This window comes from Leptopilina heterotoma, unplaced genomic scaffold (genome assembly GCF_015476425.1).
Source record: "Leptopilina heterotoma isolate Lh14 unplaced genomic scaffold, ASM1547642v1 Lhet_169, whole genome shotgun sequence".
NCBI lineage: Eukaryota > Metazoa > Arthropoda > Insecta > Hymenoptera > Figitidae > Leptopilina > Leptopilina heterotoma.
In genome coordinates this window covers 276508-292906 of record NW_025110885.1, presented here as the reverse complement: position 1 = coordinate 292906, position 16399 = coordinate 276508, and the positions used below count along the sequence as shown (strand labels likewise).

Sequence of the window (16399 nt, the reverse complement as noted above, 5' to 3'; positions counted from 1 at the left end):
ACCCCTCTATTCTATCCTATCACTGCAGTCGGCTGGATCAGACAGTTACCCTTGTGCGTGAACATGAGGGTTGCAAAAGACAGGGGCAGAGAGAGAATCTGCGAAAGGTTTGTCTCATTGCAACACGAATCTCGCTTATATCCAAAAGCAAACACCTTTCTTGAAAAACTAAACACTCGAAACAAAACCAAAAAAAAGGTAATTTTTTACTTTATTTTATACTTGTTTTTATGCTTATAGATAATTCGTCTTATTTGACAGTATTACACTGTTAACTTAAAAATATTGTAAAGTGGAACGAATTGATACCAGAAAGTGGATCGAATTATAAATTTAATTTATCCAAATTTTTAGTCACAATTTGATCCAATTTAGCATCAAATTGATATATCTTTCAAAAGGGTCCGATGCACTTGGGAAAAAAGCTATTATATTAGCCATGATATCTTTCAAAGAAAACTGTGTTCTTGAAAGTATTTTTTTTTTACATTTCTATCATAATAGATTTTCCCCGCTCATTATGTAATTCTTTTCTTCTTCCTCTTCTTCTAAGAATATAAGTTTTTGAGGTTTCTTTGAAATTATTATGCATAAACCGTAACATATGTTGCGCACATGAGTTTTACATATGGTGCCCAGTTGACTGTTGCGGGGTCAAGAATTTCGCCATAAAGGAAAGTTGAATTTCTGTTTCTTGTTGCGAAAACGATGTTCTTTCTATTTCCGTTATTTCTATGTTTATCCAAGTTACCTTCTCGATGGTAAAATAAGAAATGTTTATTAATTTCCGAACATTATTTTGACCCACTCTCCTGAATTACTTAAAACTATAGTTCTGAAAATAGTGAAAATTTCGATTAATTTTTAGTGAAATCTTTACTGTAATCCGAAAGGGAAAAAGCCGTCATTGAAAATTACAAACAATTGATAAAATTTTTACTATTTGTTAGTAGAATTTTACTATGATTCAAATTACACTGTGAAAAATGACACTGCAAAAATTAAGTAACTTAAAAGTGACTACAAAGGTACTTAAAACATCTTATATATTAAGATACAACATCTAAATTAAGAAGTTTTAATTAATGTCTTAATTAAGATGTTTTATCTTAATGTAAGATGTTTTAAGTAACTTTGTAGTCACTTTTAAGATACTTAATTTTTGCAGTGAAATCTTGTTTCAATCCTGATTTTGACTAAAACAACTTACATTAGTCCAAATATTGACTAAATTTCTCAGTAGGGAACTGATTTTAAGACCTAAAATTCTCTTATTTTCATTGTAAGCCCAAAAATGGGTTGAATTTAAAAAAACATGTTTGAGCTGTAAGTACTTTAAAACTTTGTTTTTACAGTGTAGAACAAGGTATTATGAATCAAAACTTTTCTTAAGTATATTAAAAATAAAGCAAACACTGTAAAATAAGGCTTCTTATTTAAGATACTTTGTAGATATACTTCCAAGTTGTCTCAAAAAATCTAAAAAATAAAATTGCATCCTTTTAGAGGCTTAGGAATAATTAGTTATCAAAAACATCTTCAAACACTTCAAAAAGAAGTATCTTAATTTAAAATTGTTTTGGTAGTAATTTCTAAGATGTTTTGGTAGACAATTTATAGTTATTTGAAAGATCTTAATTTAAGATTTTAAAAAGTATATCTTCGTACACATTTTCAGCATATTTTTTGGGAAAAAAGTTTTGAGGTTCACAGAAAAAACGATAATATAATTTTAAGATGCTCCTAACTTAAATAGGAGCCAAGAATATTCCCTACTTAAATTTAGTGGTGCCACTTAATTTAAGTGGGGAATATTCTTGGCTTCTATTCAAGTAGGCGCTTTTTAAAATTAGTTTATCGTTTTTTCTGTGCTAACTCTCTAAATCTCTGAATTAATAGAAAGTTACTAATGAAATGACGAAAAGTCTTCCACCAAATAATTAAGTAATAATTTTACTATAACAAATAGTGAAATTTTACCAATTGTTAGAATAGAGCTTTACTAATTGCTTAGTATAATTCTACCAACAATTAGTAGAACTGTTTTTATTAATAATCAATAAAACAGTTTTCTAAGGATATCAAATTGAGACAAAAAACGAATCAAAAGTGTTGCGAAGCAACGTTTATAAATTTTACCAATTGTTAGAATAGAGACTTATTTCACTAATTACTAAATTAATTACTATTAAGTACTTAAAATTTTTGTATCATAAAGCCAACTTTTGGTGACATTTGTATTCAAATGGATAAATTTTACAAAACTTTTTGTGCTTCATTTACAAAACTCAGAATCGGATCATTTCTAAAACTTTCTAAAGGTGAAAATTTATGAAAAGTAACAAACTTTTCTCTAACTTTAAGAGTAACTTCAGTAAAATTTTCTAAAATATTTTACAAATTTTAGAAAAATTGCTTTTTTCCACATAATTATATACCTGAAAAGTGAAAAAGAATGCCGGAAGTACAAGTGTGTGTCTGTGTGTGAAAAAATAGCCTAGCCAAAAAATGTTCAACCTTGAAGAAAAAAAAAAAGGAGAAAGGTCTCAAAAAAGTGAACAAGTGAGAAGAAAAAAGAAACGAAAAAGAGGAGAAGGAAAAAAAAGAGAGAAACTGTGAGAAGAAGAGAAAAAGGAGGGAAAGAAGAAAAATGTGAAGAATGAATTGGAAAAAAAAGGTAAAGGCAGAATGTGCGCCTTTTACTGTAAATTGTAGGTATCGTAATTTCTCTCTCTAATAAAGAATCCGCGAGTGGTAGTTGATTTTTTTCTTTTTGGTAGCTATATATATTCACTATGCTACAAATCAACGACGTTTTACCGATTCAAATTTAGAGCTTCGACTTCCCCTGCGACTAAAGAAGAGAACGATTCGCGGCTTGCCACCGGAACGGTAGAACCTATCAAATCCTAAAGGCCAAATACACCGACTCGTTTCCCCTGAGTCTGAAACACATTACGGGTGAGAGGAGAGATGAAGGGAGTCAAGGTCATTGGCAGCTGCTTTGAAGTCTGCACGCGTACCTAGATGTCCAATGTTCCTTTTATTTTTCGGAACTCGAGTTCTTGAAAGAATTATGATCTTTAGGTATATTCACACTTTCTTCTTCATTATCATCATATTTAGAACAAAATAATTCCGCAGTTGAAAGTTTCGTAAAAAAGTTTCTTATGTTTTGTAAAGAATTCGTACTTGTTTGTTTTTAACTGTAAAAATTAAGTCTTAAAGCACTTATAAGCTTAAACATACATTTTAGGTAGAAATAAAAATTTAGAATTTGGCAATTTTCGAGCAATTTTTTCTGATCAGTGGTGGACTAGTTGTTGTTAAGTGTAATCTTAAATAATTTTTGAAATTCATTGACTGGGAAGTGTTTGGAAAAAAGTTCTTACACTGCAAAAATGAAGTATCTTAAAAGTGACTAAAAAGTTAATTTTTGCAGTGATATTACGATTACGATCAGTTTAAGCCGAAATCCGACTAAAAAAAAGATATATTTTTTCCAGTGTGTAATCCCTACATTATTGCATAAATAATGCAGTGATAATTCAAATGATATGCTAATAAAGAGATATAAAGGTTGAACATTGAGCTGGAAAGAGATTAAAGATTATAAACACCCTTATATAGTATATATATATAGAAAAGTTGAAATGAAAAGGAGACGCATGATCCGTGAAAAAGTGTCATCCTGGACCCTCTTCTTCTTCTTCTTCTTCTTTTTCTCCATTTTTACAGTTTCTCAGGTCAGAACATTATAGTAGAGGTTTCACAAATGGAAAAGTTTTAGAGAAGGGATATTTCTCCGTCGAGTCTCTTTTCCTTTTTAACTTTAAAACCGATATAGAGAGAATTTTGTAGGCGGTTCCATCGTAAAATCTCACCAGACCTTCCGTTAGTAGGATCCATTTTTAAAGCCAGTCGTAAATGACTTAGGTAGGTGGAAACTATAAGTTGAATGCTTTTTCCAACTTGAGAAACAACTAATCTTTCTTTTCAAAATTCCTCCCGTATTCAAATGAAAACTTGACTTTTTACAACTATCGTAATTTTTATTTTTACCATTTTATTTTATAGCTGTTTTATATTTGAAAGTCAACAACACGATAAACTATTTTTTATGGTTATTAAAGACACATGGCTAATTTTTATTTTTTAATGTAATTTCGTCTGTTTTAATTCATTGATTATAGAATTACACTTATTCGGAAAAAATAAATTAAATAAATTAAAGTAAGAATAAAAGAATTTATATGTGAATTAGATTATTAATTAATCAATAGTTTAATTAAAATGTTATTATTTAAAAATATGCAATTTCAATTGGCAATGTATTTGCTTCTGTTACAGATCGAAAACAATGATAGGCTTCGTGTTTCGCACTTGCAATCGACTCGGCAAGAAATCATGTTACGTGGTGACTCGTAATTCATCGAGTGCAAAGCCTGAACTGACATCAGTCAGGTATAAAGTGGAGCGAGGACCTTACGCCACATTGACTGAAAGTCATGTCAACTTTTTCAAGAATCTTCTCGAAGAGAATAGAGTCATCACGGATTCGGAAGAATGCGAAGGCTACAACATTGACTGGGTCAAAATGGTCAGGGGTAAGTCTGGAATAAATGTTCAAAATTTAAATCACCTTTTTTGTGTTGGAAAAATTTCTCTAAATTTCAATATAGTTAAAAGTACTTATTTAAATTAATTTTTCATTCACTTTTTTCACTTATTCAAATTTAGAGAATTGATTCAAACAATTAGTATATCAGAGTTGATACAAAAAGATTTTGTTTCCCTGATTTTCAGACGGAATTTTGACTTTTTCCCTGTTTCCTATAAAAAAAAAATTCAATATTTAAAAAAGGATCATTTTTAGAAGTAAAAATTATATCAAACTTGTATATAATTTTTTAAATAAGTATTTAATTGTTCTTAATTTATTCACGCAGCAATTAAAATTTTCAAAAAGTTTAGATTAGTTGAAATAAATAGGTATTACTTTTAAAATCATTGCAATTATTCAGTAATTAAATTATTATTTTGACAAATAAATAATAATAATAATAATATTATACTAAATCTTAATTAGTAGATTCTACTGCCAAATAGTAAAATTTAAACAAAATTTTTGACAGTTAAGTCAGGTAAATGTCATGAAAAAAATTTTTTGTCAGGGAAATTAAGAAAATTGAGACTTTTTCGAAATATTTTCAAAAATTGCGACTTTCTCGACTTTTTTTCCAAACATTGCAACAAAACACCACAATTTTTAGTGAAAAAGTGCAACTTATCTTGATTTTTATACTGCAAAAAATAACTATAAACAAATTTTTTAAAAACTGTTTTTGAATAGTTAAAATTTTGTAAAATTTAATTGAAAATAATTCATTTATTTTAAGTATTTTGTTACAATTTTTCAAAATCAACTTTTGAAGAAGTTTAATTGCAAATTTTGAAAATAATTGAATTATCAAAAATTTTAATGAAAAATTTTTAAAGGTAAATTTAAAATTGAAAATAAGTTTCCAATTATTTAAAATTCAATATTTTTAATATTTTCAATTACATATTGAACCAAAAAGGTTTTTTTAAATTATTTAAAAATTCTTTTAAGAAATACAATTATTTTCGAAAAATTACACTAATAAAATATTTTTAAAAACTAATTATTAGAATTGTTTTTTAATAATTTTTTAAGATTTGATTTAAAATTTGATCACTTTTATTTATACTTTTCAAAAATTGAATTATTTTTAAAAGATTTTAACAAACTTTAATTGTTTGAAAATTTTTCAAATAATTGAAAAACTAAAATTATTTTAAAATATTTTAAAAAAATTAATTGTAAGAATTTTTTTATTATAATTTTTTGAAAATATTATACCTTAATAACTTAATAACTTAATTTTTTTTTTAAATAATATTCAAAAGAATTAAGTAAATCTAATAAGAATTTTGCTATTTATGGAAATAATTGAATTCTTGAGAAGAATTTTTTTGTAGTTTCTAGAAATATTTGAATTCTTTCGACGAATTTCAATAAAATGAATATAATTATATTTTTCGAAAAAATTCGATTAAAATTATTATATTAAAAATAATTGAAATTCTGCAATGAGTTTTACTATTTATGAAAATAATTGAATATATTGCGAAGAAAATTTTAAAAATATAATTACAGCAACTAACTTACCTTGATTATTTTCAAAAAATTTTAATAAAATTTTTTAAAACAATTTAATTATTTTTAATAGAATGTAAAGAAATTTCAATTATTTTAAGTCAAAAGAAAAAATTGTGTTTATTCGTAAGAAAAAATAATAAATTTCTAATTTTAATTTATTCTCTCCGAATAAACGTAATTTTATAATTAAAAGTCGATAAACCAGTTGCACTAATTCATTTAGTGAATATTCATTAAATATTTTTTTAAATGATTAATTATTAATTAATTAATTATTATCGACTTATTTATTTAACGACTTTTAATAAAACAGTTCTACTAATTGGTATATAGTAAAATTTAACTAATTGCTGTAGTAAAATTATTACTTAATCATTTAATCGACGACTTTTTGTCACTTCATTAGTAACTTTCTGCTAATTCAGTTTTAGATTTAGAGAGTGTTATTTATTATTGTTCTTTTTATTTTTTTTATTATTACTATTATTATTATAATTTTTTAAAAATCTTTTAGGAAACAGCAGGCTTGTTTTGAAACCAAAAACTAGAGAAGAAGTATCAGAAATTTTGAAATACTGTAACGATAATCGTCTTGCTGTTTGTCCACAAAGTGGAAACACTGGACTCGTTGGCGGAAGTGTTCCAGTTTTTGATGAGATTGTTGTCTCTATGCGCCTCATGAACAAAATCATCAACACTGATGAAATGTCTGGTTAGCACGAAAATCACTTGAGATTTAATTAAATTCCTTAGATATGTAGAATTTTGGTGTGTGAAATTTTCATTTAAAAATTAAGCGTTTATTGCGGAAATATTTTTTTCGAATTAAAAAAATATTTTCATCTATATATATAGAGATATATATTTCAAAAATAGAAAATGTACACATGAACCAAAGAAAATATCTTGAAATTATTTAAAGTATCTTAAAAGAAGCAACAATGTAACTTGAAATTTTATAAAACTAATGTTTTAAAAGGAGAATTTCACATATACAATATGGAAATTTAATATGATCTGTATACAGTGTCCCTTTTGTGTAAATAGACAGGAATTTCATTTTATTTACAAAATGCCTTTAGGTGTGGTGGTTTGCGAAGCGGGATGTATTCTCGAAACTTTGGAAGAGCATATGAACAAAGTGGGCTTAATTATGCCTTTGGATTTAGGAGCAAAGGGTAGTTGTTTGATTGGTGGTTGCGTTTCTACCAACGCCGGTGGTTTGAGATTACTTAGATACGGAAATCTACATGGAAATATTCTAGGACTCGAGGCTGTAAGACTATTTTTCATTTAAGATGAAAACACTGTTAGAAAATTCAATTGTGATTTTACAAATTTTCTTTCTTTCTTTTGGAGGGGGAAAATATATTTTCGTATATATTATTCTGTTTTAGGTGAAAGCTAACGGAGAAGTTGTTAATTGTCTAAATACTCTTAAGAAGGACAATACGGGTTACCACATGAAGCATTTGTTTATTGGATCAGAAGGTACTTTGGGAATTGTTACGAAAGTTGCCATTCAATGTCCACCTTTACCCAAGGCAACAAATGTCGCATTTTTAGGTTCGAAATTTTCCTCTTTTTTTCTTTCTATGTAAATTGAAATGTGTTTTTACTCTCGTTTATTAATATTATTCAATCCTATTTATTGTATGTCACTAAAAATAACACATATTTTTGTGGAACACTTAAAAATAAGTGATTCAGATTTAGAGAGTTAAACTGAAAAACAGAAATGCTTTTAAAATTTTAAAGGTATGTTTTGAATATAGGACTGGAAAATTTCGACAGTGTGTTAAAAGCATATTGTTTGGCGAAAGCCGAATTGGGCGAAATTCTATCTTCCTGTGAAATGATTGACAGGCTTTCGTTGGAGGTATGCACCAAGTACCTTCGTTTACAAAATCCTTTAGCATCGGGTGGCGATGGTCATAATTTTTACATGCTAATTGAAACAGCTGGAAGTCAACTTGCACACGATCAAGAAAAATTGACGAATTTCGTCGAAAAGGCAATGAACGAGGGTATCATTGTCGATGGCACCATGTCCTCAGAGCCATCTAAAATGAAGGTCAGTTTATTTCTTTTGTATTTCTTTCTCGTTTTTCATTCTTTTTTTCCAACTTTTAAACTGCTTTAGTGGTCTGACAAAACCGCTATCAAAACTTTCTTTCCTTTTATCTAAAGTACAATAGGAACTTGAGCTTTTCATTGGCATAATATTTTATAAAAATCTGTTGAGTAACAATTTGTCTAAATATTTTAGATTCGATAAATTTGATGAAAGGGAATTCCCAAAAAAAGGATCATAAAAATAATCTAATTGTATTTTATTTATGATCCTTTTACCTTCTTTAGTGGAGCTTTTTTAATTTTATAGAATAAAGTATAATTTGTTTTTATTGAATATTCTCGATGTAATAACAATAAGGGTTGCCAAGCAATCTGAAAATCTGGAAATGTCAGGGAATTTGAAATTAGCAAAAGCTTAGCAACTCTGAATAAGGATTTAAATTATAGTTTGTTATAGTTTGCGCTGAGAATTGATACTTTTCTTTTTTCACATTAAAGAATAAAAAATAAAAACAATAGTCTATATAAAATTATTTCTTTCTTCTACTTCAGAATATTTGGGCTCTACGAGAAAGAATTGCTGAAGGCATCATGCATGAGGGTTACACTTATAAATACGATGTTTCATTGCCGCTGAAGAATTTTTACAAAGTTATCGAAGTTCTTCGTCAACATCTCAAGAGTCCTGATATACGAAGAATCAGTGGTTACGGACATTTGGGTAAAGTACATTACTTTTTTTTAATATTTATCTTTCCTATCCTATTATATGTGAATGTTTTTTCTTCTATAACATTGTTATCAGTGTTTTTTTGGTATCAGATATTATTTTTTAAATTTTCATCAAAAATAAGAAGGTCTTGGATTTACTCTTATAGACATTTCTTCTATTTGTATAATTTTTACTTCTGTTTGCATTTTCACTTCTATTTAAATTTATCCTCTGCTATTTGCACCCTTATGTATGTATTTTTTCTATCATCTGTTTTTTTATTGTCGAAAAAATATTCTTCGTTTAAGTTAAATTTTCTCGAAATAGGGAGAAAAATAAAAAATTTTCTTTTGATTATCTTGAGGAAATTACAGCACGAAATTGTTCGTTTTTGAACTATCATCAATTTCTTTAGTTGTACGTGCACGTGATTCCTTTTTCGAATATAGAAAACAACGAACTTTTATTATCATTAAGAGGAGATTCTTTTACATTGGTGAAATTCACAACGTTTATAATCAAGGATTTTGAAAGAAAAATTATTTTCTTTTCTTTTCTTTTCTTAAAAAAATTGTTAACAATACACTGAAAAAAATTTATTTCATTCAAATAAATTATTATTATAATAAATTAAATTATTATAATAATAAATTATAATTATAATTATTATAATAATAAATTATTATCAAATAAATTTATTTACTTAAATAAAATCATTTTTATTTAAGTCAATTAAATGGTTCAATTCATATATTTGCATCAAATACTGAAATTGTTTGTTCGAATAAAATTTGTTTGATTTAAATAAAATTTCTTTCTTTCAAAGCAAATATTTAAATCGATAATAGACAAGTAGTCGAATATTTGAACCAAACAAATTATTTTTCTGTGATCAACAATGCTTAAAATTTATAAACAAAAAATATTTTTTCCTTTCAATTGTTGATCGAAAACGTTGTGTAATTGGTCAGTAAAATCAGACAAATATCAGGGAATTTTATCAAAAGCATATTGACAATTTTATTGCAATGTACAAAAATAATTAAATTACAGAAAGTTGCTAAATAATTTTATCAAAAATTCTGAAAAAGAATTAGGCTTCTCAGAAATTTTAATTCAATTTTTTCAAAAAGATATTTAAATAAAAAAAAATCTTATTAAAGTATTATTATTGAAATTTCGTGAAAATTGATTTGAAAAGTATTCCATTTTTATTTTTTAAAGAATTTTATTAGAGATTTTAGAAAAAATGAATTTTCAAAGAATTTTAATCTAATAATTTATAATAATTGATAATAAACAAGATGATTTAAAATTAATTTTTCAAGATAGTTGGAATTTTATAGATAAACAATAGAAAATTTTTGAAATATAATTTCAAATTTCGAAGAATTCGATTAAAAATAATTGAATGCTTAAACAATTTTTTTGAAATTTTTGAAAATAATAGTAAGAAGTAATAATAGTAAAAATTAAAGTATTCAAATTTTAAATTAATTTTTTGCTTTTAAAGATGATTTTTTTTTCTATAATTGAACTCCCCTTAAATTTATTCTTTTTAGAAATTAGGGAAAAATTTTAAATTCTTTATGTAAATCAGGGAAAAGTCAGGAAAAAACGAAATCAAATGGTTTGATTCATCTATAAAAATTATTTGATTCAAGTATAAAATTGTTTGATTTTTTCTGTGTAATAATAATAAAAAAAAAATTATAATAATAATAAAAATTAAAAAATAATAATAATAAAAATTTAAAAAATAATAATAATCATAATTTGAATAAAGGAAGTTACATCAAAATTAAGAGGAATTCCTTTAAACGAAGAATATATTTTGCTTTCGACGTACTAATTTTTTTCATTATTTATCCATTTATTGCAATGCCTTCTAGTTTAATTTTAACTCAATTTAACATAAATTTATTGAAATTTATTATTTATAAATTTTAATGAAAATTATCGCCATTATAATTTAACATTAAATCAGGTTACGGATTCTGAAAATAAATCCAAACGTTACGATTTCGATTTTATATATACCTATGAGAAATTTATCAGGTCATTCCAATATTATACTGTCTATATTTTAAAATCGATTGTTTATTATAAAATAATATAAATTTCATCAAAGAAAATCTTTATAGTTTATAATCCCGGGAATATTTCATATATATTTATGGAGAAAATCTTTTTTATAATCAAGTTTTTCAAAACTAACGATAAAGCCAGATTATTAATTATTTAATAATTAATTTTCTTTCAAATTATTTGAATTTTAATGAATATTTATATTATACGGGACTATTTGAAAAATTTAGCTTTAGCAATAAATTATTTAGAGATAAAAATAACGTGGACGTACGTCTGGTTGCCTCCGTTCAGGCGATCTATTTAATTCTGTAGGTAATTATATGATTTCCGTATATTTGAAAATAACTTTGAATTTCGATAAATGAGAACTTGATGTTTATTGAAATTATTTATTTATTTATGTTTGAGTTTATACTTTTTTTTTAAATTTTAATTTTAATTTCAAAAAGGTTTGAATATTTTTGAAAAAGTTGTTGAAAAAAATTTATTGTTTCAAATAATATCGAATAAATATCAAGTTGTCAGAAGTAAAATTGCCTTCAATTTTAGATATTAAAATGTTTCACGTGTCATTGGCATTCTTAGAATATCCCTTTTTATTCTTTAAATAATCGCTAGGACAATAGTTACGGTTTTTAATTTGAATAATTGATATGGACTTTAATATTCTCTCTTTAATTTGAAATCACAATTTGACAATTATTTCATATTGAAAATGAAAGGAAATTTTCAAATTAAAATGATATTATCATAAATTCTCTTTAATCAATAATTAATATTTAAGAGGAAAAATTTAGTTTTCTATATTTTCAACATTAATCGAACTAATAAAATTATTATTGATTTTTAATCGCGCATAAAATAAAATGGATACGTATAATTTTTTGAAAATTATTTTCGGAGGTTTTAAATTTATAGTCCATTTTTGTTTGATATTTAAAAATTTCTTTAAAACGTTTCCCTTTTTTTGTGATGGTAAATATTTTTTTTTTCATTACTTCGTTATAAATATAAAGATTTTTACCCCTTTGTATATAAAAGTGTTCATGTCGCTGGATTTCGCTAGATAGCAGCACCCGCTTGATACAGTAGTTACCAAAGTAGAATTTGTTCAAGAGTAATGTTATACGGTTACTCACACATAAAAAAGAAAACCCTCTTTTCAGGGATGTAATACTTCCACCTCTAAAAAGGGTTCATATAAAATCTTTTATGGGAATTTTCATTTTAAAAATCTACTAAAAGCATTTTTTTCGCATCATTTAAAATTCAAGTAATAATTTAGAAAATTATTAAAAAATTTTATTGAATATTTATTATTTATTTCTATAAATAATATTTTTTGTTTTATATATTTCTTTCGTGAATATAAATTTATTTACAAGGATTAATTGATTAATAGTAAGAGATAATTATTTATAAAAACAAAATTTTTCCATCTTGAAAAAAATATATTTAATTTAGAATCAACTCGACTTTTTATTAAATAAATTGAATATTTGGTTCTAGTAAAATTTGATTTGATTCAGATAAAAGTTTTATTTGTGTGGAATAAAATTTTTATTTAAAACAAATAAAAGTATATGTTCGTCTCAGAGCTTATTAATTTATTTGCTTTAAATAAAAATAAAAATTGGCACAAATAAAATTCACTTCAATTATTTTGTCTTATTATTTAATTTAATATAATAAATTAATACCTAATTTTAATTTTATTTTTTGTTTCCTAATTTTTTTAATAACGTTTCTCTTCAAATTTGAATTTTAAAATTACTGCATTGAAAATCCTGACTTTTTAAGAAGAATTTTTTTTAAAAAAAAGTGAAATTTGAAAATAATTGAATTCCCTAGAAGAATTTTATCAAAATTTTTGAAAACATTTGATTTTATTCCAGAAATTTTAATAAAATTGTATTAAAAATAAATGAAATCTCGCGAAGAATATTTTTACTTATGAAAATAATAAAAAATTTTCGAAGAATTTCTTTGAATTTTGTTTTAAATAATGGAGTTATTTTAAAAATTTTTAATGAAAATTTTGAAAGTTGTAATTGAATTCTAAATAAAGAATTTCCTTAAAAGTTTTTTAAATAATCGTGTTTGTTAATAATTGTAATTAATAATATTATTATTAAATTTCATGAAAATTAAATTCTTTTCAATAATTTTTTTGAATCTTTGGGAAAAGAATAGTTTTTTTTAATAATTTTAATTTAAAAATTTGAAAACAATTGAATTTTAGGAAGAATTTCTGTCAACTTATTTTTAAAATAGTCGTGTCTGTTATTAATTGTAATTAGAAAATTAATTATTGAATTTTATCAACATTTTTTGGAAATAATTAAATTCTTCATAGAATTTTATTAAAATTTTTTAATATAATTGAATTTTTTCAAGAAATTAAATAAAAATTGTACTGAAAATAATTAAATTTCTCCGAAGAATTCGATTATTTATGAAAATAATTGAATTTTTATCAAAAATTTGGAAAATAATTGAATTTTTTCAAAGAATGTTATTAACATTTTTAAAAATGATTAAATTGCTTCGTGAAATTTAATTAAAATTTTATGGAAAATTAGTAAACACTTGTAAAGAATTTTATCATAATTTTTAGAAATAATTGAATTTTTACGTAGATTTTATTACTTATATGATTATAATTGAGGTTTTATAAAACATTTTATCAAAACTTTTAAATATAATTGACTTTTTTCAAAGAAATTTATTAAAAATTTTAAAAATAATAAATTGCTTTAAGGAATTTAATTAAAATTTTATTAAAAATATAATTCAATTGTTGTAAAGAATTTTATTAAAATTTTTGAAAATAATTGAATTCTTTCAAGAAATTTGATTTTTTTTTTCAAAAATAATTGAATTTTGGCGAAGAATTTTATTAAAATTTTTGCAAATAATAAAAACAATAATTGTAGGATAGGATTATAGTATAGGAATAATGAGAATATTTCTCTTCCTTATACAATGTCGTTAAATTTTCTTAATAGGTGATGGAAATATGCACGTGCAAGTTTCCGCAAAAGAGTACAGTGACGATATTGCTGCTCAATTGGAGCCTTTTATTTTTGAATTTATCTCAAAAGTAAATGGAAGTGTCAGTGCTGAGCATGGAATTGGATTTAAAAAAACAAAGTTTTTACATTATAGCAAAGATAGTTCTGCTATCACACTTATGAAGCAGATTAAACAAATGATGGATCCTAAGGGGATCTTAAATCCTTATAAAGTTTTATATCCTTTATAAGTACATATAGAAATTGACAAATTGATTTATATAAAAATTTCAATTTTTCGAGATTATATTTTTCCATTATTAATTTAACGTCAAACAAAGTCTGCGAGATTTTAATGAGATTTGAAAAATTGTTTGCAAACAACTCTACAAATTTTATTAAAGTATTTTATTTAGTTTTCAATTTTAATCGAACTTTTAGCTATATAGAAAAAACCCATTGGGTTAAAACTTAATATAATTAAAAATAAAAATTTATTCATTTTGAAATAATTTTATTTTCAATTTAAATTAAATTTAAAAATTAATATTTAGTATATATTTTTAATACGTGTTTTGACTTTCATAAAATTATATTTAAAGTACTTTAATAAAATTTATTGATTTCATTTTTATATAATCGAAGAGAAATTACAAAATTGTAAATTGTAATTTTTTTTACAAAGAATACGAGATTGTTTTTAATTTAGAATTAATTTTAGGAATTAAATGTTACCTGAATGTAACATTCCATTATGAGATAAAACATTGTTTTAAAATCAGTGATCAATAGACGTACATTACTTTAGTAATGTAATTATTGTTAATAAAAAATATATTTTATTGAATGAATGCGAATAATTAAACTTTATTAAAATCTACCGAAAGTTCTTGATAATTATTTTTTAATTAAAACTTTTGTTTCACATTTCATTAATAATCCCTTTTTCAAAAGAATTCGTTTCAATAGATAAAATTCTCTATTGTGAAAAGATTTTATTAAAAAATTTTCCAACAAAAATGGAAATTATATTTATTAAAATGTTTTGACAATTGAAAATTTTCATATTTGATATTATTTTTTTACACTTTTTTTTATATTTTTTTATAATTATTTTCTATCTTAATTAAAAGATTTGATTCATTAATTGTAAATATATTATGGAGTTTGAAACGAGTTTTATTGTAATAGGAGGATTAATGTTTAATATATTGGAGAAATTTGTAGAAGAGAGAAATAAAATCAATGTTCAAGTCTCGGAAAATGGTCGATAGAAACTCGAAATAGAGCCCTCCACTTGTCACTTAGTATTTGACGTATGAAATTATTTATTGACCCTCTCTTCATGGGATATGTCACCGAAATTGAATTATATTTACCTAATTAATTCTGTAACCTGTGATAGGATAATACTCTAAAGTTAGCAACTTGCAAACGATAAGAATAATAAAATTGTATTATCCATTTCTTTTTTAAACAATATTTGAAAAGTTTCAATAAATAATATTTTTTATTAAATAATATTCATCGAATAAATAATAAATAATTTAATAATTTAAATACTGTTCTCGGATATTATGACTTTTTTCAACTAATTTCAAAAAAGGCGATTTTTTCAACTAATTTTCAAAAATGCGATTTTTTCGACTTATTTTCAAAAAATGATTTTTCTAAAGTTTCTTTCAAATATTGCAACAAAATACAAAATGAATTTTTTAATATTTATTAAATTATTAAATTATTAAAAGTAATTAATTTAGAGAAAAGTTTAAATTAAAAATTCTAGAAATAAATTAATTTTTTGAGAAATTGCAGTAGTTTTTTTTTTAAATAATTAAATTTCAAAAAGGTTTTTAATTAGAATTTTTGAAAAAAATGAATATTGAATATAATTTCTATTAAAAATTTTAAAGAATTTAGTCTTTTGAAAAATCTTCATTTAAATTCTGTTTTAATTAATTGAATTAATTAAAAATTTAATTTAAATTAATTTAATTGAAACATTTTCGAATAGTCGAATTTTTGTAAAATGAAATTGAAAACTATTGAATTTTAGAAAGTTTTAAGTGAAGCTTTTTTTTGAGTAATTGAGTTCTCGAAGAACTTTCGCAAATTTATTAAAAGTATAATTGATTGAGAGAAACATTTAAATTAAAAATTCTAGAAATTAATTGATTTTTTAAAAAGTTGCAGAAGACTTTTTTATAATTAAATTTCAAAAGGTATTGAAATTGAAATTTTTGGAAAAAAATATTGAACATAATTTTCATTAAAAACTTTAAAGAATTTCTTTTTTGAAAAATTTTGATTTAAATTAGTTGA

General features: G+C 23.6%; 1 protein-coding gene across 5 annotated transcripts in view; it reads left to right on the top strand.

Annotated features, from left to right (window-relative positions):
• Positions 1–14541, top strand: part of LOC122499508 (D-2-hydroxyglutarate dehydrogenase, mitochondrial) — a 48751-nt gene extending 34210 nt beyond the window's left edge. For 4 of the 5 annotated variants that reach the window (XM_043607904.1, XM_043607902.1, XM_043607903.1 and 1 more), the window contains 7 exons: positions 4351–4607; positions 6699–6896; positions 7267–7460; positions 7582–7750; positions 7960–8258; positions 8813–8981; positions 14072–14541. In XM_043607904.1, the coding sequence (XP_043463839.1) occupies positions 4361–4607; positions 6699–6896; positions 7267–7460; positions 7582–7750; positions 7960–8258; positions 8813–8981; positions 14072–14328 (1533 nt within the window). In that variant the 5' untranslated portion in view covers positions 4351–4360 and the 3' untranslated portion in view covers positions 14329–14541. Of the gene's footprint in view, positions 1–4105; positions 4234–4350; positions 4608–6698; positions 6897–7266; positions 7461–7581; positions 7751–7959; positions 8259–8812; positions 8982–14071 lie in introns of those variants that run through there. The other variant, XM_043607905.1, reaches the window with a different exon arrangement.
• Positions 14542–16399: the final 1858 nt, after the last annotated feature.